The sequence below is a fragment of the Chelonia mydas genome, chromosome 3 (genome assembly GCF_015237465.2).
Source record: "Chelonia mydas isolate rCheMyd1 chromosome 3, rCheMyd1.pri.v2, whole genome shotgun sequence".
Taxonomy (NCBI): Eukaryota; Metazoa; Chordata; order Testudines; family Cheloniidae; genus Chelonia; species Chelonia mydas.
The window spans coordinates 153,025,305-153,046,125 of record NC_057851.1 but is presented as its reverse complement, the minus strand read 5'-3'; the positions used below and the strand labels follow the sequence as shown (position 1 = coordinate 153,046,125).

General features: G+C 43.3%; 1 protein-coding gene and 1 long non-coding RNA gene across 2 annotated transcripts in view; one reads left to right on the top strand and one right to left on the bottom strand.

Moving 5' to 3' along the window:
- LOC122465169 overlaps positions 1 to 2,826 on the top strand; it is a 58,486-nt gene extending 55,660 nt beyond the window's left edge. Inside the window, exon 3 of the long non-coding RNA XR_006289794.1 lies at positions 8 to 2,826. This is a non-coding gene — a long non-coding RNA (uncharacterized LOC122465169). The remainder of the gene's footprint in view (positions 1 to 7) is intronic.
- Positions 1 to 20,821, bottom strand: part of ACBD3 (acyl-CoA binding domain containing 3) — a 32,659-nt gene that overhangs the window by 2,258 nt on the left and 9,580 nt on the right. The window contains exons 2-7 of the mRNA XM_007071704.4: positions 19,191 to 19,332; positions 18,239 to 18,379; positions 16,926 to 17,084; positions 13,730 to 13,904; positions 12,120 to 12,300; positions 3,267 to 3,551 (exon numbers count right to left, since the gene is read on the bottom strand). Coding sequence (XP_007071766.2) covers positions 3,267 to 3,551; positions 12,120 to 12,300; positions 13,730 to 13,904; positions 16,926 to 17,084; positions 18,239 to 18,379; positions 19,191 to 19,332 — 1,083 coding nt within the window. The remainder of the gene's footprint in view (positions 1 to 3,266; positions 3,552 to 12,119; positions 12,301 to 13,729; positions 13,905 to 16,925; positions 17,085 to 18,238; positions 18,380 to 19,190; positions 19,333 to 20,821) is intronic.

Genomic DNA, 20,821 nt, shown 5'->3' with positions numbered 1-20,821 from the left:
TTGCTAGTCCAAGAGGGACCAGGAAGACACAAATCAGTGTTATTTGAGTAACAAAATAAGAGGTATGTTTAACTATTTGGGAGCATGTGGGTTTTTTGTTTTGTGTTTTTTTTTTTGGGCGGGGGGGAGATTGTTAGGGACTAAGCATTCATGAGGAAGATTTAAGGTAAGATTTCTAAAATGAAGTACGGAAATTAGTCTCTTTATTCCTGCCTGAGGAAGTTCTTTATCCATTTTATGAGCGGTACTTTGTTGTGACATTACATTTACAACGAAGGGGAAACCAGCCTTTAGTTCAGTCTGATCCTGGGTTTCTTCATCAATCATGCACTTTATGAATCCACTAATGTTAAATAATAAACAGATCCAGGGCCTGATTTTCAAAGGGTCTTGAGCCATCACAGCTTCCATTAAAGTCAATGAGAGCAACTGGTGCTCAGCATTTCAGAGTTGCACCATAAGCACTTTTTACAGATCTTGTCAGAGGATCTCAAAGCCCAGCTATTTCAGACTCCTCTCGAGAGCCACTTTTGCTCAAGATTAGAGTTAATTCTCTGCACCCTGAAGTCTTTAAACCACGATCTAAGGACTTCAATAGCTCAGACATAAGTTAGGGGAGTTACAGGAGTTGGTGGGTGAGATTCCGTGGCCTGCTCTGGGCAGGAGGTCAGACTAGACAATCATAACGGTCCTTTCTGACCTTAAAGTCTATGATTCTATGATAATGAAAAGACTCAATAACTGACAGCACAGTAAAATAAAGGTTAGCTGAGCTAACTGTTGAACTCCTGACAATAGTTAGGGTGGCTGACCTACTGTTATTCATGTGAGCTGAAGGACAGCCCATTAAGTGGGGTGGCCTGACCTGATGACTAGACCACAGCTGGCTGAATTAAGGTCATAGCCTGAGGCATTTCCAAATGTGGTTCACTTGGTTGTAAAATATCCGCAGGTCATTTTGTTCACTTGTCTATGCAGAGCAGTTGTGCACTTGCAAGCACATCCCTGTGCACAGTTTTTGCAGGCAGGACACAGTACACCCGACAGTGGCCGAGCAGTTCAGTGGCAGAGGACAGATGGCTGGGTCACAAGCTCCTGCAATGCATGCCAGACTCCCCAGTGGCTGAGGGAAGGGACCTGGGTCCAAGCCTTTGGCCACCTGGGTTATTGCAACGTCAGGCCTTGGAAGAGAGGATGGGGAGGTTAATTTCCTTCCTGGAAAATAAGTCAGCAGTGCAGGAATTGCATCCTTTAGGGGAGTATTAAAGGTACATGGAGACTTTCACCACCATGTCTTGAGTTTTGGTCCAACATATAGAATAATGGAAGTGTGCATTTCATTGCTTGAGTCATTCGATACTGGACAAAGCACTGGAGACTAGACAGTAAAGATACTCATACATCAGAGGCAGGAGAATGAAAGACAACCGAGTCAGTCTTTTCCATCTCTGACTTTTAAGAGTGGTATTTCTCATTCTCCCTCACATCAGGCTACTTTAACTCACTTACATGATCACCTGTTTTAATCACACCATATCATCTACAGGTGAAGTTTTCAAAGGGGCCTCTCTACCCAACCTCCATTTCTATGTGAACATTTTATGCACAAAAGGCTCCTTTTCTACGTTTCAAATCACTGCACATAAGCCCCGCAATGCCAACAGGGAAAGGCAGGAAACCATCAGATGTAGCAATGTCCAAAGATCAATTCCAAAGAATGCTTTCACCATACTGTGTAGTTATTTCTAAAATGGACACTCGGCATTGTGACGTTTTGTGTTTAAGATTTTTTTTTTTCCCAAGTTCCATGAAGGAGAGTTTCACTTATCAGTGGCTTATCTTAGTACCCTAGCTAGCACCAAGTGTTATCTGGGTCAGTATCTAGCAGAAGCAGGGATGTCCAGATTTGCCTACTACATAGTCATATATTAGGAAATCTAACAGCCTGAAGGTCATGTCCTAAAACAAAGATTTCTCTTAACCTTCAGCCCCACAGGTCCCAGCATCAGCCCAGCACTAAAGGCTTTGCACTTTACGGCCCCTTCTATCAAGGAACTCTCAGTGCAGAAATAATTTTGCCTCTCAATACCCATATCCAGGAATATGTTTTACAGATTAGGAAGTCAAGAGAGTGGTTAAGTGACTTTGCTCAAGGTGACAAAGTATCAGGATGAGAAACAGAATCCAGGCCTCTCCCCCTTGCTTTGATCACAAGACCAAGATCATCCTTCCACCCCAGCATGCAACGTTTGAACAAGGTGCTCAAGGTGGAGCATAGCATACCGACTCCCACAGTCTACACGAGCACCACTTCAGTGTTGAAGGAACAATTTTTTTTAAATCACTTCTCTCTGAAGTGTTATTGTTACAGCCCCAAGATTAGAGAAAAAAAATAGTTAGAGAAATCAATCATCATTAGAGAAAAAATCAGCTCATCAGTTGAGCATTTAACAGCAGCAAGGATTGTTTCCCTTGGAGTGTCTTTCACACCAAAAGAGAAAAGAACAAAATAGTAGAATAGAACCATAAAAACCAGCAACAGGACTGAGACACATGCACAGAGCCATGGCTCCTGAAGCCAAACAAACAATCCCTAGAATTGAAGTTTTCACTTTAAAAAGTTGTATTTCAGACCTTGTGGTTGCAAAATAAAAGCCTGAAATGTAAGCCAAGCGTAACCATGGCAGTGGTGTCTGCAGACAGCCTGAAGAAAAGGTTCTAAAGAGGTGTTAACCTCCTCATTTATTCCAATGGGGTGTTAACTTTGAAAGCCCTACTGCTCTGGGAGGGGCCCCTACACACTGAGAATTGTGCGTTACCCTTGCTGTCAGCCCCCATTGCAGCTCTGTTGGGGTGTTGGTGGCAGGACCTCTTTGCTTGAGTGGGTAAGAACCTCTCTCCTCTGGGAATTTCCCCAGCCTGCTTAAGGAGCAGTGGTCTGGACAGGAGGGAGGCCCTATCTTGCCAGAAGATGGAGTAATAGTGACTCCTCCCTCAGCCATATGGGTGGCCCTTGCCATTCACCCCAAGGGGTTGTGGGGCCATGAGGGCCAACACACGTGGATGCAACTAGGACCATGACTGCCTTAGCCTGGCCGCAGTCAGATGTGGTACTTGAAACAACTAGTAACTAAGATTTGGAAGGGACAGATTTCATGTTTAGAGGGACACCAGCTGTGCAGAGGGTGCGCACAAAAAAGAGACCCTTACATTAGAGTATGGCCAATGGACATCATTAAAAGCGTATATAAAATAAGCAAATATACCTTCATCTTCATCCTCATCATCACTGGATTCGCTGACATGCACGCTGACTGCAGTGTTAGGGGAGTCTGTCCATTCAAAATATACCCCAAAACCAATGTCATAATTGTCTGTAGCAAACTCCCAGAAGAGATACGACCCCTCTTCATGAGTTGGTACTCTGACTGTAACCACTTCTCCTCGGCCTACTGTGATCACGGAGTCTGCATCCTGTCGGATCTTCTCTTTAAAATCTTTTATCTGGGGTCGTGTCCACATGGATGGAGCAGCTATCACTGGAACAGATTCTAAAGAGGAAGGAAAAAGCATGGACAGTGAATGATTTGCTTTTAAAAATACAGCTATTTTAATGTTATGTAATAACAAATCACTTCTGTAAGACATGGCACCACCCAGCCTCTGCAGGGCAAGTCTCAAGGTTGCTTCCAAAACGGAGCTTTCATGCTACTACAGGACAATGCTCTTTTAAGGGAGGCCTAGCAAACGCACATGAAATATATCATGAAGCCTGCATTGTAACATTGCACATATTACAAATCTGCCCCTTAGAACTAAGTCTGGCTGAGCGTGTCATTCGATTTGCAGCTGTCTGCACATCCAAGCTGACTGACAATACTATCTATCTTTATTCAGGCAAAATTTCATTCCTAAGACATCACTTCAGTGCAGTGCAATATGGGTTACTACTACAGTCAAAGGCACTGGTTCTATGACAGCTACACAAGGTTACTTAAACCCTTTAAACATTTCAAGGATTTGTAACTCCTAAACACACAAGCTGTTTTGATGTGCTCAGTAGAACTGCTCCACTTTTTTCACATAGGACCCAGAACTCATCCCCAGTTTCTTGCTAGGGCCTGCCCAAATCTTACAAGGATTTTGGATGAAGGTGGGCAAGTGCCACTGATGAAGCCAGGAACAGTGATAGACAGAACTGGGGAGTGGGGAAGGGAAGCTGATAGTGGGTTGATTTTCCTCCTCCAGCTCCACAGACTGTTACAACAGGGCTGTCCCTGGGAGCCAAGGGAATAGCGAGGAGCTGCAGTCTGTTGGGTTGGAAGGAAGATGGATCTGGATCATGGGGAGAGCAGCAGCGGCAGGCGGAAAGGAGAGAACAAGTTATTCCTTTAGAGTCACTCTCTTTAGACACTTGGAACTAGTGTCCATGAGAATATGCCCCCCGCTGCATTCAACCAACAGCCCCACTCCCCCATCAAGACCCACTTATGGAACCGATCCTATACAGAGAGAAGCTCTGCAACAGAACTTCTACCTTACATTCCTTCCCTCTATGGTCTTGTGTGTCAGCTACCTTCAGCTCAAGAGGACTGGATGGGGCCTCTTTGGAACCCATCCAGCCCTCTCCTACTTTAGGTAATGGAGTTGCTGCACATTCTTCATCTTCCATAGGAACTGAGCACACTGCCTTTATACCCAATCCCTTCTGCTTTGGAAAAGGGAGAGAGTGGGCCCAAGAACCACATCTAGCTCTGACATGGTAGTAGGGAGTGATAACTACAGAACCACAATACGAGAGGGGGGGGGGGGGCGCAACAGATAAGTTACTTACTTTACAGAACTGGAAATTCTTTGAGCTGTGTGGTCCCTATCTGTATTCCATTGTAGGGGCGCATGCACTCTATGCATCCTGAGGTGGAGGATTCTTGTAAGCAGTGTCCATTGGTCCATGGATGTGCCCTTCCTCTCCTTGGGCCTCAGACCAAGAGATAATGGGCAGAGCAGACTGACTGCCTCTCCAGTCCCTTCTCTACTGTGAATCCAGGAATGATCCGAAGCAGAGGGGAATGAAGGTGGGTAGTGAAATATAAATAGGGACCACTTATCTCAAAGAACCTCCAGTTACTATAAGGTAAGTAATTTTTCTTCCAGTATTGGTCCCTAAATGCATTCCACTGTGATGACTGTCAAGCAGTACTCAAGTAGGAGGAGGGTGCGAGAATGCAGGCAGCAGACTTTCCCAATGGATACATCAATGGAGGAGTCCTGTACCAGAGCATAATGTCTCACGAATGTGTGGCTAGAACTCCATATGGCTGCCTTGCAAACATCAAGTATAGGTACTTCCTGAAGCACTGCCACTGATGTAGCTTGTGCTCTTGTAGAATGAGCCCTTACTTCAGGAGGAAGAGAGAGAAGTAGTGACAGCTGGTAGCAGAGTAGGATACAGCCTGAGATTCATTTAGAAATCCTCTGGGAAGAGACAGTGTGGCCTCAAAGTCATTCTGCTATAGCAAGAAAATCTTTGATTTTCTAGTTGGTTTTGTCCTTTGTAGGTAAAAAGCCACGGCATGTTGCATGTCAGCGGAACTCTGTCTCCTCCTCAGATGCATGTGGTTATGGAAAACCACAGCTGATTTACTGGCTTAAGGGGAAAATCTGAAAGTACCTTGGGAGTGAACTTTGGCTGTAGTCATAAGACAAGACTTTGTCCTTATTGCAGATAGCGTATGGCGGATCCACCATTACGGCTCTGAGTTTCCCCACCCTTCCGGCTGAGGTGATGGGCAGAAGGAACACAATTTTTATTGATAGGTGATACATGGAACATGTTCCTAGTGGTTTGAAGGGAGTCAGAGTGCTGAAAACAAGATTCAAGTCCCAGTGAAAGGTAGGCTTCCTTACTGGTGGGAAGGTTCTGATTGGGCCTTTCAAGAATCTGTTAGTCAATGGGTGACTGAAAATTGAGTAGCCATGGAGGATGGATGGCATGCACTGAATGCTGCCAGGTAGACTCTTATAGGACTGAGCAAGAGCCCAGTTTTGAGTGAGAAGATAGCCCAAAATAAGGGGAATATCTGCCGAATCAGATGTGTTTCATCTGTGCCCATATGGGGAAACACTTCCCCTTGACTGAACAGCATTTCCTAGCGTCCTTTTTGCTGCTCAGGATGGTTTGCACGGCTTTAGAGCGCGAACATTCTAGAGTGATGCCCATCCAAAAAACCAAGTCATCAGAGAGGTTGAGATGCTTGATCTTGCTCTTCTCCTGGGTCAGGAGAGCAGGAAAGGACAGGATGCTGATCCGAGGGTGAGATGATATAAGGAGATTTGGGAACCAAAACTGTCTGGGCTAATTGGGGGCAATGAGGATGACTCGTGCCCTGTCCTGTAGAATCTTCCATGGGACTCAACATAGGAGTGGTAAGGGAGAAAAGTCATAGCCAGATGCCCTGACTAGGTGTGAAAGAGAGGACTGCCCTGAGTGTGTAGCTCTAGAGCACCTTTGGAACAGCAAATGTTGCATTTCCAGTTGGTTTGGGAGGCAAACAGATCCCAGGTGGGGCTTCCTTATTGAGTGAAGATACTGTTCACTACTGAATTGTGCAGCTCCGACTTGTGACTGGTGGCAAAATGCCTGTGAGGGTGTCTGCCAACACATTCTGAGTTCCCAGAAGGTAAGCTGCCAACAAGGTAATTTGATTGACACCTCAGTTCTATAGGATGATAGCTTACACACAGTGAGAAATGGATCTCATCCTTCCTAGTTTGTAGATGTTAAAGACAGACAATTGCCATATTATCTGACAATATGAGGACATGCTGGGACTGGATAAGTTGCAGAAAGGCCTTGCAAGCTTCTTGCACTGAATGATGTTCCAGAGATTGATGCACATCCTGGCTTCTTGGGGCATCCAACTGCCCTGTGTGTCTGGCTGTCCACATGGGCCACCCCCCTCCTCCCTCAAGAGGGAGGGATCTAATGACTGTCTTTTCCAGTGAGAGGTATGGGAAGAGAACACCCACACATACTTGATTGGGATCCCTTCCATCAATTTAGAGATGATGTTATTCTGGAAGGAATTGTCACTAAGATATTTGTGGTGTGATTGGTTGGTGAACATGCTGTTTGGAGTCATGCCTGTAGGCAATGTAAGTAGAGTCTGGTGAATGGGATAACAAATGCATGAATTCATGTGCCCCAGGAGGGAAATACAAGTTTTGAGTGGTGCTCAAGAGTTGCACATAACCTGGTCTATCAGGTCACTCATGGAGCAAAACCTGTCCATTGGTAGATAAGCTCTTGCCATGGCTGAATCCAGGGTCGCCCCTCTAAAGTCTATGGTCTGTGTCACTGTGAGGATAGATTTTTCCAAGTTTACACTGGCTCCTAAAGAGGATAGGTGCTGAAGCATTAATGAGGCTTCGTGTGTCCTTGCAACGAGAAGCAAATAATTGAGATAAGGGCAGACAGTGAAGCCATTCTAGATGAAGTGAAATGCAACTACCAGGAAGACTTTGGTAAAGACCCTGGGGTGCAGGCAAGGCTGAACAGGAGCACCCTGTATTGGAAATGGTTGGGACCCACCACAAATCTGAGAAACTGCCTGTGGGTGGGGTGAACATCCACATAAGAGTATGTGTCCTTCACATCAGGAGCTGTAAACCAAATGTCCTTTTCCAGGAATGAGATTATTGATGCCAATGTGACCCTGTGAAATTTCAGTGTACGAAAAAAGCGGTGGAGACTGTAAAGATCAAGACAGGGTCTCCAATCACCCTCTCTTTTTGGATACAAGGAAGTACACTGAGTAAAAAGCCCTTTCCTTGGTGTTGGAGAGCTACCTACTCTATTGTTGCTTGTTGGAGAAGGGACTCCACTTTCTGCCTGAGAATATTCTTGTGAGAATGATCCCTGAAGAGAGGGTTTCAGAGGAAGTAGAACAGTAAACTTGATTGCTTAGCCAGATCGGATGATGTTTAATACCCATTTATCCATGTTACAGCACGCCAGTTGTGGAAAAAGTGCCAAACAACTCCTGAAGGACGTGGGGATTGGTTAGTGGCGGCATCATTGAGTTTGCAGTTCTTAAACAGCCATCAAAAATATCTTTTAGCCAGGGGATGGGATGGGGATGGTGCTGAAGATGTGGGAGCTGCAAGGAAATGAGACTTCTGCATCTTCTGGCTCTTATGAGGAGTATCATAAGATCGCTGATAAAACCGTTGAGTCACTGGTCTAGATTTATAGGGCTGCCTGTGATATTTTCTTTTGGGGGCAGGTGTATATATGACTCTGGTAGACCAACTGCTAGCTCATGACAAGGCCTCACTGAACACTTAAATGCATAGTTGGAAATCAGTCTTGCTTTGCTGTGTGTTACCATTATCAAAATAAATATTGGATGTTAAATTGATAAGAATGTGTTTTTAGTATTTTATAAAATGCTTATAGGATACTGTTGCTGTCAGCTTGGTTTCTGAGAGAAGAAGCTATATATATGGACACAAGGAAGAATTCTTCATCTCTGGACTGTCTGAATTCTAACAGGGCAGAATAAAGAAACGAGAAGATGGAATTCCCAAGTTACTCTGGGTAACCCTAAAAGGCTCATGGGAAGCTGGCAGTTTATAATTCCAAACAGTAGCAGAGACATACTAAACTCTCTCACCTGTATATGTATTTTTTACCACCTTTAACCTTTCAATAACTCATTCCTTTTTCTTACCTAATAAACCTTTAGTTAGTCTACTATAGAACTGGATACCAGAGTTGCCTCTGGTGTGAGAGCTGGGATGTAAATCAACTTGGGTGAATGACTGGTCTCTTGGGACTAGGTGTAACCTGAAAGTTCTGTGATTTTTGGTGTGCTCACTAATCACATAGTCCAGCTTGCCTGGGTAGTGAGATAGTGTCTAATGGGACTGTGTGACTCTGTTATAAGACTATTGTAGTACTTTGGGAATTCACATTTCGTACTGGGTTGACTAAATTTAATTATAGAACATACCACCAGTTGAAGTGTCCACCTTGCTTTTTGAAAGTCTGCTCTGAGGTTGGTACTCCCGTTCGTGAGTCACTCCAGACAGCATGACAGTATAGATTCCCAGGGAGTGAAGGGTGGCTCTGGAGTCCTTCAGAGTAAGGATTCATTTGTCTTCTCATTGAAAAAAAATGGGCTTAGTTGAAGGGCAAGTCCTCTACAGTGTTTTGCACCTCCCTGGAAAATCCTGAGGGGTCTAGCTACGAGTTAGGACATTATAATGGCTGTTAACATTGACCGTGATAATGTGTCTGTGGCATCAGCCACTGATAGATGTGTGGTTCTTACCACCAGCAGATCTTCAATAAGTGCTTGTAACTGAGCTCTGTCTTACTATGGCAGCTCGTCTACAAAGTCTGTAAACTTGGAATAGTTCAGATAGTCATACTTAACCAACAGTGCTTGATATTCCACTATTCTGAACTGAAAGCTTGTGGATGGGAATACCTTTCTTCCCAATAAGCCTAGATGTTTAACCTCCTTGTCAGAAGGATTTTGGATACTGTCATCTAGATCTCTTAATGGCAGCCTGCATGACCAGAGTTAGGTATGCGATGGGTAAAAAGAAATTCCGCTCCCTTGGCTGGAATGAAATATTGTTCCTCTGTCTTCTTAGGGGTAGGGGTGCATATGACTGGTATATGCCAGATTGCTTAACAGGTTCATTAACTTGAAGCACTATTTGACCAGACCCAGTAGTCTGCAGTATATCCAAGAGTTTGAGGGATCTAGACCTCTCCTAAGGAGATCAGGAATTCCTTTGCCGTTCTGCACAATCATTCTTGGAATGGTTTCTGGTCATCTGGAAGGGATGGAGACACTGGAGTGACTACTAAATCAGGAGATGAAGATGTCAATCTTGTCAGTACCAGCAAAACCGATGGAATTGGTTTGTAATCTTCCTCTTCCATAGGGTCATGAGGAAGTTCTAAATGTTCCCTCAGAGGGGAATGGTGGAGTGACTGCCTAACAGGACAAACAGGCTCTGCATCTGGGTCCCATATTCCCCAGTATGACCAATAAACTGTGTCAGGAAGGGGTTGTAGAGGTCTTCAATGCATGGGGCACCACCAGTCCAGAGGTAAATGCGAAGGTGGAGGTTGGTACCAGGAAGCTCTGGATTTCTTGTCTGGGCTAGATTTTCTTGGGGGAGGTGATGGTTCCTCTGGGGGTTTCAGATTCTCCCAAGGAAGAGAAATTTTGGTCCGGATTCATCAGTGATACTAACAGTTCCAATGGAGGAAAAGCCAGACTGGTAGATGGAAGAGGGGACAGACTTCTGCTACAGCCAACATCCCCTGGTAGAATTAAAATCTCCCTAGTGAGAGAAGGTCCAGATGATGGAGGAAATTGAGGCGTGGGAACAGGAAAAACATCTTCTGGTGTAGTATAAGTCTCTGCCTTCCCTGGGTGTGATCCCCTCGTGCTGATGGGATTGGAGGTGCTGTGTGAGATGGGGAAGGTACCACCAGTGGTTGAGGCTCTGGTCAGGTGTTCCTTGCTGGAACTGATGTATCCTGATGTTTACTCCTGGGGGAATTCTGCACCACTACACATGCGCATAATTCATGTGCCACGTATAATTTATTTTATTTTTGCAGAAAATAGCTGCTTCTGGAAAGTTGCAGCCATTCCACCTTTTGCCCACCAAAGGGCGCTGTGTCACTAGAACAGAGCAGCCACTCCCAGCCAGCTAGGGAAGAGAAAGAGCCTGCTTTCTTCATAGCGCCTGTTGGGCCAGGCCAAGAGACATGGGATATGGGGAAACAGACAGTGTAGGGGTGCTGGGGAGTCAGACAGGGGCTAATGAGGACAAACTGGGGCAGGGGCTGAATGGGAGTGGAGGTGCAAGGGATGGGAGTGGGAGTGCAGGGCCACATAAGGCACAGAGGTGCCTGAGTGGGGGCACAGTGACACATGGGGACAGGGGCAGATGTGCCTAACTGAACTGGAGAGGCTAGGGGTCAGACAGGGTCTGCATGGGGGAAGCTCCCTAACAATCCCCCCCCCGCCTCCTCCCCCCCAAAAGCCTGTTCCCTACTTTGCCCATCCATACCAAACAACCCTCCAAGTTCACACCCAGGCTCCTTCCCAGCAATTACCTCCCTCCGTTCCCAACTCCCCCAAGCCTTTGCACTGCTTCTGAGGGATGCGGGAAATACGGTTCTGTATTGTAGTTTAAATGAATTATTACTCAAGAGTTCTCTATTAATATGCCTAGTAAGGAATCTATTTGTTAAAAAACATTTCCTGAATCTTTTTTGCTGTCTGTATTGTTACAGACATAGTTGCTGACAAGTATATTGAAATAAATTACCAAAATAATTGAAACTGGTGTAATTATATTGTGTTATTTTGACAAATAATATGCAAATTTTTGCAGAATATTAAAATATTGTGTGCATAATTTTTTTTGGGGGGGGGGGATGCACTAATTTTTAGTTTTTAGCACATAATTCCCCCCAGTAGATGTTTTAGCTTGGACAGTACCAGTGAACTTGGTGTCACTGGTACAGGGTCTGGTACTGAAAAAGCCCATAGAACCAGGGCTCTAGTGTCATGATCTTGGGACCTTAGGATGATCTAAGTCCTTACAGGCTGAATAAGCAGACTTGCTCAATTTAAGCAGAAATGCATTGGTCATCTGAAGCACATTTAGAGGAAGACCTACTCTTAGGCTTGTGAGAGCATTTCCTGCCTGCTGATAAGGGTCTGTGGATATGGATTCGCACCAGCATCACCTCTCATTGTGGGAGGCATTGTGGCCTCATGGTCTTCTCCATGAGGTGCTCTGGACCCGGGAGGTTCTGACCCAGGCTATGCGGTGGCAAGAAGGAACTGGAGAGGCGGTCATCTGCTCTGCCCTTTATACCCTCAGTTTGAGGCATGAGGAGAGCAAGGGTGCATGCGCAGACCAATGGATGCTGCTTGCAGGAATTCTCCAACTTCAGGTGCATGTAGCACACGGTCCCTATCTGTATTCCCCTGTGGGTGCACAACACTCAAAGAACTAGGCTCTAACAAAAGTCTCAGGTTTCTTGTTTAAATTAAGGAATCTCGTTCTAGTGATACCTTTTGGTCCATTCTCTAGTGCTTCTTCCAGAGCATCTGGCTCCAGCTCTTTTTCAGGGATGTCTGTATGAGCATTGGCCTGTCCATTAACAGATGGGCTCTCTCCTGGGGCAGCTGCATTCACCTTTGGCATGGTAGTCATAGAAGACCCTGCTGCCTCCTGCTGGTTTTGTAATGCTGCCTACAGTTAGAGAAACCAAGTTCAGTAAAAACAAGGAAGTAGTCATCAAAATATCTTAATTAACATTTCAGAATGTAGGCCAACATTTTTCCAATCTGGGGACCTAAAGTTAAGCATCTAAATCAAGTGGCCTGATTTTCAGGTGTGCCGAGCATAGGCAGCCCCCATTGCAATCAGTGAGTTACATGGAGTCAGGCCTTTTGGATCCAGATGCTGAAAAAAATTGAAAATGGTCAGCTGAAATCCTAACTGGAGACAGCTAGTGGTAATTTGTTTTCACACCTAATTGGAGAAATGTTTGCAAGTTTCAGTAATCACTATAGTAATTCTGCTCACAAAAAACTTGTTTTAGAAAAGGTATGCACAGAATTTCACATTTACATATTTACTGGCCTTTAATAGTTAGCCTGTTGAAAGGGTCTTTCTTGAAATCTAGTTAACTTTTTGAAAGCAGAAGTACCTGAGAGCTATAATAAATCCCCTGCCAGTTTGTGGGTTTACAATATCAAATCTGTGTGAATTTGAAACTAAGGGCAAAAGAAGCCCACAGAACTAAAGTAGAGAGCAGCTATGGAAAGCATGCCAGAAGAATGGCATTCCAAGGCACAGATTGAGGATGCTTTGCACACAGAACAAGGCCTATGCACTTTACCAGCTTCAAAAAAAAAAGGTCTCAATGGGACATAAGTGGTACATAGATTTTGTGTGGACCCTCTGCAAATGGTTTAATTCACCCAAGAAGAGGGAGAACTGTACCATGTAATAATTCAAACAATTTATAGTTAACACTTGGAATTAGCCAGCGGGGAAGTCTTTTGGATTTAGCAAGGAAGGTTTATTCCTGAAGAAAAATTGGAAACCCAACAGATTATAGAATTGGTGGGGGGGATCAGATTTACATGGTACCAGCCTTTATGAAAATCAAAGAAAAACAAGAGCAACAGAGATGTGATCTGACTTCTAATTCCTTAAAAGACTTTCCCATGAACGGGTTTGAACTAACGTCATATACTAAAATGCAGAAATTCTGGAAACGTAAATTTGTTGCCATCTGAGCCCAGATTCCACTGCTATGGGCACATTAAACTATTAAAGTACGCACACATTACAGAGTGCTTAACATTTGACCTCTAAGAACTCTAACAGGGATTAAGTGATTGGCAAAGTCACTTCAGACAAGTCAAAGGTTGAAGTGTCTACTTGGAATATTCTTAGCCAATGGCTGTTTTAGAAAATTACAGGAAGAGATTAACAAAGAAGCTCCGGTATTTGAATCTGATACAGTGTCAGCCAACCAAATGCCACCTTTTAAACTTTAAGAGTCACTACCTCTTTGACCTAGGATAACAAAAGTGCATTAGGTACCTCTGGTAGAAAGGTTGGATCAGGGATACCAATGACCCTGTATATCTCAAATGTCCTACTATACCTGTTGCTGTGCAAGCTGGACTTGATACAACTGCTGCATGTACTGTTGATAGTGCTGTTCTTGAAGCTGGCGAATTAGGATCTGCTGCTGTTCATAGTTGCCCGGATACTGCTGGGCTGCATATTGCTGGAACTGAACAGCAGTCTGGGAGTTCAGTGCTGCCATTATTTGTTGCCTAAATTGTCAGGAGCAGAGTATGAAGATTACAAATGGCTGGAGGTATCAGCAAGATCATTATTTTTAACTGGCCTCAAATACAGTGAACTCAATTCCTTGTGCGAACTAATTAATACAGATGGGACAAAGCCAGGAGATAATGCAAGTGAGATTTCTCCCATCTAAAATATGCCAGTTGAGAAAAGTATTAGCAAGAGGCCAGCTTATTTTCTACTGAATGTTTGAAAACCCCGTTTAAAGTGATAAATCAAGAGCTGCCTTGCAAGGCACACCATGAGTCACCATTTGAAGTCTGATAAACCAGAAGGAAGCGCTAAAAAAGCCACAATATTGCATTTTTCAGATTTTGAAGCCAGAAAAAAGGGTTTGGTGTTCAAGTATACACACACAATCCCAACAGTCCTCCAACACAGAAGGCATCAAGGACAGAGTGCCAAAGTAGTCCCATGTCAATGCTTTGTGGTGAAAATAAGAGTTCTGTACAAAAGGAGAACATACATTGTGATACTTGATCTGCCTCAAATTCCCTGGACAACCTGTACTCAACCAGATAGGGAAATGACTGGCCTGATTCAGGGGAGGACAGAAAACAATGCAAGATGGAACAGTGTGTGACTGTTTAATTGGTAACACTTTAGGATTATTACATGGGTTAGTTCTGAGTGGATATGCAGCTTTACTCCTTTTCTACAGGAATTAAATAGGAATTTGATCAGACACATGGTCCACTTAGTCCAATATCCTGTCTCCAACTGCGGCCGGGACCAGATGCTTCAGAGAAAGGTGAAAGAGCCTGGCAGTAGGCAGATGGGATAATTTGCCCCAACTCATTAGGTCTCATCCTGATCTCTGATAGTTACAGACTGGCTTAAACCTTGAAGGATGAGGTTAATATTTCTTCCACAAAATGTTTGACACCTATAGATATTCTTGATATGCATATACATGTTCAATCCTTTCCCTCCCTCCCGCTCCTTTTTAAATTATTTGCATCAACTTCCTGAAGCCATGAGTTCCACAGTTCAATTACATGGTATGTGACCAAATATTTTCTTTTACTGGTTTTGAATTTCCCACTTTACATTTTATTGAAAGTCACCTTATTCTTGGGTTACGAGACAGGGAGAACAAACTCTTGATCTACCTTCTCAGTATCATTTTACACACTTATTATGTTTCCTCTTATTTGCCTCCTTTGTAAGATGAGCAATTGCAGTCTTTTCAGTCTCTTTGCACAGAAGATGTTTCCAGATCTTTGATCACTCATCACCCTTCTCTAAATCCTCCTACTTCTATAATATCCTTTTTGAAATAGATGCCCAGCACTGCCCATAGCATAAGCGAGGAGGCTGTATCACTGATTTATATAAAGGCATTATAATATTCTCTATTATTTACCATCCCATCCCTCGTGCATCCCAACATCTTGTTTGCATTTTGACCACAGCGGCACACTGAGCAGAGGTCTTCATATATAGTGATGCTCAGGAACCCTTTTTTGAGTGACAGTTACTTTAGAACCCTGTAAAGTGTCAGGGCAGGTCCACATTGAAAACGCTGCATTGGTGCAGCTGCAGTGCTTAAGTGAAGATGCTCTCCCATCGGCATAGTTAATCCACCTCCCAAAGAGACGGGAGAAGCTCTCTGGGAGAAGCTCTCCTGTCAACATAGCGTTGTCTACACAGGGGATTACGGTCAGTATAACTGTCACACAGGGTGTGGACTTTCCACACCCCTGAGCAATGTACTTATATCAACCTAGGCCTGTAGTGTAGACCTGGCCTTGTAAAAATTTCTCTCGAATGTGTATTACTTTGCATTTCTGGAAATTGAATCTTGTCTGTCATCATGTTGCCCACTGTCCTAGCTTTTTTTTGATCTCTCTGAAGTTCCTCTCAGTCTGCTCTGGTTCTGACTAACCTACATAACTGACATTTGCAAATTTTACTACCTCACTACTCACTCCCCTTTCCAAGTCATAAATATATTAAACACAGAGGCACTCCACTGTTAACCTTTTGCCATGATGAAATTAGACATTTTTAATCAAAGAGAAGGAAAGAAGTTTTAATTAACTAGTATTCTCTTATGCACTGAGTATACGATGGATGGATCCATGTTCTCAGGATTTTGATGTGTTTCTGCTGGTAAATACAATGAAATACACAACTTTAAATATATTGCTTTTTAAAAAAAGTTAAAGCTTTACATCATCATAGAATTTGATCAAATTTTAATCTTGGGCACAAAGTTCCAGCTCTTTACTGACTTGATTTTTAGAGGTACTGAGCACACACAAATTCCACGTAAGTAAACAGGAGCTGCAGACACAGCACCCCTGAAAATCAAGCCATGTTAGGGAACAAGGTTTGAAAATTTTGGTGCATGTACGCATAGAATTGAAATTGAGAAACATGATTATACAGCACTCTCTTTAAAGTTAACAACCTGGGTTCAATTCTCAGTATAGACAGGGCCTCAAATCACAATTCAAGTAACCTTTTCATGGGGGCACTCAAACTTTCCTCAACTGTGGGTAGCATTAGCAACTTGCCAAGAACCAGAGGGCTGCAAATTTGTATAACTGCAGCCCATGAAACTACAGAGCCCAGAACGAATCACCCTTCTGCACAGCTGCTTTTTCCCCTTCATTCTCTCGGTTGCATCAGTGGCTCTACAATGTCAAATTAAGAGGACAAGGCATCTATCATGGGGTTAAATGCTTTATAGTCCAAATCCTGTTTTTAAGGCAAACTAAACAGCAATTTTGCTCAAAATGCAGCACCGCATGCTGGGATCTGCAATGTTTGCAAATCTGCACCTCTGTAAGATGCGTAGCTGCAGATCTCATTGTAGAACTCCATATGCCATATTTGATCCACACACAGACTGCTCCTGACCAAGACTTTTGGCATTTGTTTATGGTATAACTATTCCAAAGCGAGCACAGAATGAAAGGCAACTGTTCCAAGAGCATGGATAACAATTTTCTTAAATTTGGTCTATTCCAACAACTCACTTCTGCTGTTCCATCCGGAGCCTCTCCTCCTCTATTCGCCGCCTCTCCTCTTCTTCCCGTCTCAGTCTTTCTTCCTCCTCCCGTCTACGCCTCTCTTCTTCCTTTTGTAAACGCTCTCGCTCTTCCTCTTCACGACGCCTCTGTTCCTCCTCTTCCCTCCTGTGACAGCCATTCAATGACACACTTCAGCATCTCCACCATCCTAAATGTAGTTACTTTTACCATTTTGTCATCTGCGGCAAAGTCAAAAGTTATGTCTACATGACTCACTGTACAGGGTACATGGCATCGGGCTTCTTTTCATATGTATGATAAGGCTTTCGGTATTCAACACATTGCCTCTTCCTCTCTAACTTGACAGGCATAATATCTTTATGAAGATATGGAGAAGAAAGACTTGTCTGAGCTTTACTCAGCTGTCATCAGTTTTGCCAAGTATAAAAATTAGAATCATAAGTTGATGATCACTCTAACCTACTAAGTTTTGTCAGCAAACTATGGTAGAACATGAAGCTAAATGGCTGGAAACGAGCTCAGCCACAACCACTCCTCCCTCCCCTATGTTTGTTAATGATTTAGAAACTACTATGCAGATTCTACTTAACACATGAGCTGCTGTATAAACCCCCTGCCCAAGGGGTGGTGGGGCTGTCTGCGCTGACTCCTCTCCTCCATTCTTCCTCCCTCTCCGGAGGTCCCTGCCAAGACATCCCACCTGCCGCATCCCTCCTCACTGCCACCCCGGGGAGGGACCACACACTGCATCCCTCCTTTCCCTGGAAGCTGGGGAGAGAGAAGAGCCCTAGGCCAGCAGTCCGGGGTGGGGCTCTGGCTGGCCTAGCTGGGGGGGTGGAAGGAGAGAGGTAGGGATGGGGCTTCAGGCAGAAGGGGTGGACCCGGGGGGCTAGCCTCCCCCAAGGGGGCTTTCAGCCACTGCTTATGCCCACTGGAGACCAGTAGGATAGGAGATTTTAGGCATCTGCTCATTATTTTATATTCTAGTTGTTCAGTGTCAGATAGTGGGAAAGTTATTTTTAGACAAACTCAGTTCCTCACAAAGATATTACAAATGTCAGTAGAAATAATAGCCAGGCACTTCTAAGGCACTCGAGAGAGGTTTGGTCTTCTTACCCCCTTCCTTCAAATACTCACTTATCACTGAAATGGTAAAAAGGCTTAAGGAGTGTGACTGGTACAAGGCAATTTGGGAGACAAGCACTGACAAAGGTAAGGGCCTGCAACTGAAGCTAGCTGCAGCTTTGCATGCACATGGAGGAAGACAGCTCTCTTCCACACAAAAAAACCCACTTCACCTTTTCTTTTCTTGTTCTTCTTTCTCTATTTTATGGGAGGTGACATATGTTGAAAAGAGATGACAACACCTATTAAGGAGGTGTACAAATTCTGCCATGGCTTCCTGTTTTGACATGTTTCCAAGGGCTGCCCATTCTTTCCTGAGAGAAACAAAAAATATACCCCAGTAAGAGTATATAATGTTAGAAGAATATACAACAATCTTCTCAAGTTAGTGGTCAATTCCCAATCCAACAAACAGAATGAACTCAGGTTGAAATTACAGTCACATTTTGAGCCATGATGCACAAGAGACTTGGAACCAAGCATGTTTATCTCATACTAACTAGAAAAAACAGAGTTTTTCCTTCTTACAATTGACATTTCAACCAGAAGACTTCATAGCTGTTTTTCCTCTCTACCCTACAAGGCTTTTCTCTGCCCATCCCTCTTTTTAGGGCGTAACATTTATGAAGGGATTTTGTTAAACTATTGCAAGCAAGTCTCTAATGCACACCATTAAACCTAACTATAACTTCACATTATACTTTGAAAAATCCAAAATTCAGAAAAACTGGAAAGGAGGCATTTGATGTATTATCCCCCTTTTGCTTCTGTTCTATGTTATGACTGATTAATTCTTCATGAATCTAATGAGATTTTGGGGCATTAACTAATCAAAATACTGACATGTTATAACAGAAGTGGTTTAGATAAATTGTATAGATCTTGCCAGTTGAAGATAAAGGATGCCGAGTATTCCTGGGTTTCAAGTCTAAACAATTCTATTCTTATATTTGTCTAGTAACTGATATGTCAGGTACACACATCTGAAGAACTCCCCCTTCCACCAACTTATTTGCATTTCCAGACAGTACAATATATTTGTTTTGCTACTGTTGAACCAAGATTATGTTAACTGCATTTCTCTCACTGTCTGTTTGAAATATAGGCCAATGAAAGAGAAACTACCTCCTATCATTTCCCAGCACATCAAAGAATCCAACTTCAGGGCAAGTGTCCGGATTGTAGGGTCCCAACAGAACCTGCTTGTGTAGTGCCACAAGTTTAAGTTTTTCTTCATATGTTGGATGAAAGGCTTTGCCATCTTTCTCTGCCAAAGCAAAGAGAAGAATTTGGTATTATGATGTATTCATTAAAAGAGAAACTTACACTAATATGAAAAAGCCTCACAGAATGGATAGGGTAACCTATGCCTTAAGTGTTCTCAATTTTTTGCCCCAGAGGAAATTATCTGCCCCTTGAATTGTTAAATACAAGTCATAAATCCTATTATTTGGTCAAAATTAAGCAAATTTGTCCAGAATAGAAACAGCTGTAGCTATTGCAACATAATTATAAAAAGTGTTTTAAATAATGTATCCTAGATTGCATCTTTAGCAAAAATATGGTAATTACCGTATAAATATTTAAGTTATATAGACCAAAATTGTATCATATGGATCTATAGTTTTCAAATATTTAAGAGGCTTCTTAATGTGAATTTTTCACAAGTATGCTTCCCAAGTCCCCTGTAATGGCATGGGAAGGCATTTCTGTATAAAGAGCTAAGATTTAAATTTTACATTCCATAGAGTTTTAACACTGTTCTGTGTGTCTTGCTTTATGCCAAGAGCTACAGCAAGGAAGACTGCAGAAAATAAAAAAATCACAATTTAAGGGGAATATCTTGCTTAAGGCAATTAAATTACTCCAGCTGCCTTGGCAAAATGTGATACTACTCCACAATTAAGAGACTAGAGGTGACTCAATTAGCAAGGCTTAGACTGAATGGATTTCAGTGCTAGAGGAGAAACAGCATTAAAACTTATATTTACAGTAAATTAAAATTAATTTCAAAAAAGTCTTCAGATTCTATCAATTCTGCATATCACATCTTGATACGGTCTTAGTCCAATTACACTGAATGCTTATTAGTAGAGCCATGCAAATCTGCATATACCCACTTTATATTCACGAACTATGTTTGTGGATGGATGCAGATACAAATTTTGTATCCAAGCATGGTTCTACTTATTAGCAAGAAAAATGCTGCATGGAAAATAAATATATATTTATTTAAACAAAAAGTGTCAACTAGGACTATCCCAGCATGTTTCACTAGCTGTCAAAACAAAGCAAAGGAACATCCATTATTTGAATTATACTGCTTGCAGAAAAGACTTGTTTCCTGTTACACAAGATAGAATGTTGCTTTTTCTCTGTTTAGAAAGATTGGTATAGAGGAGCCACTACTGTAGATAGCCACAATACAGAATTCAAGTGAAAGGCCTACTGCACTCAAAACCTGTGCTTGCTGGTACTGCTTGTACAGTCATGAATTGCAGCCGAAGTACCTACAGGTTGGAGCTGTGAAACTGACAAGAATGTGCCCGGCTCGGAGCCTGCCTGCCCAAGGCTCCTGGCTCTAAATTCCCCACCAGGAGCATAGCAGCTGACCAGACTCCAGGTGGCTTCCCCAGTCTGCCGGCTGGGGGGAAGCGGGGCTCCTGGTAGGGAGCTGCGTGAGCTCAGACCCCTGGCTCTCAGCCTCCCAAATTGGCCCTCTTTAGTCAGTGGAAGCACTCCTGGTGAGGACACAC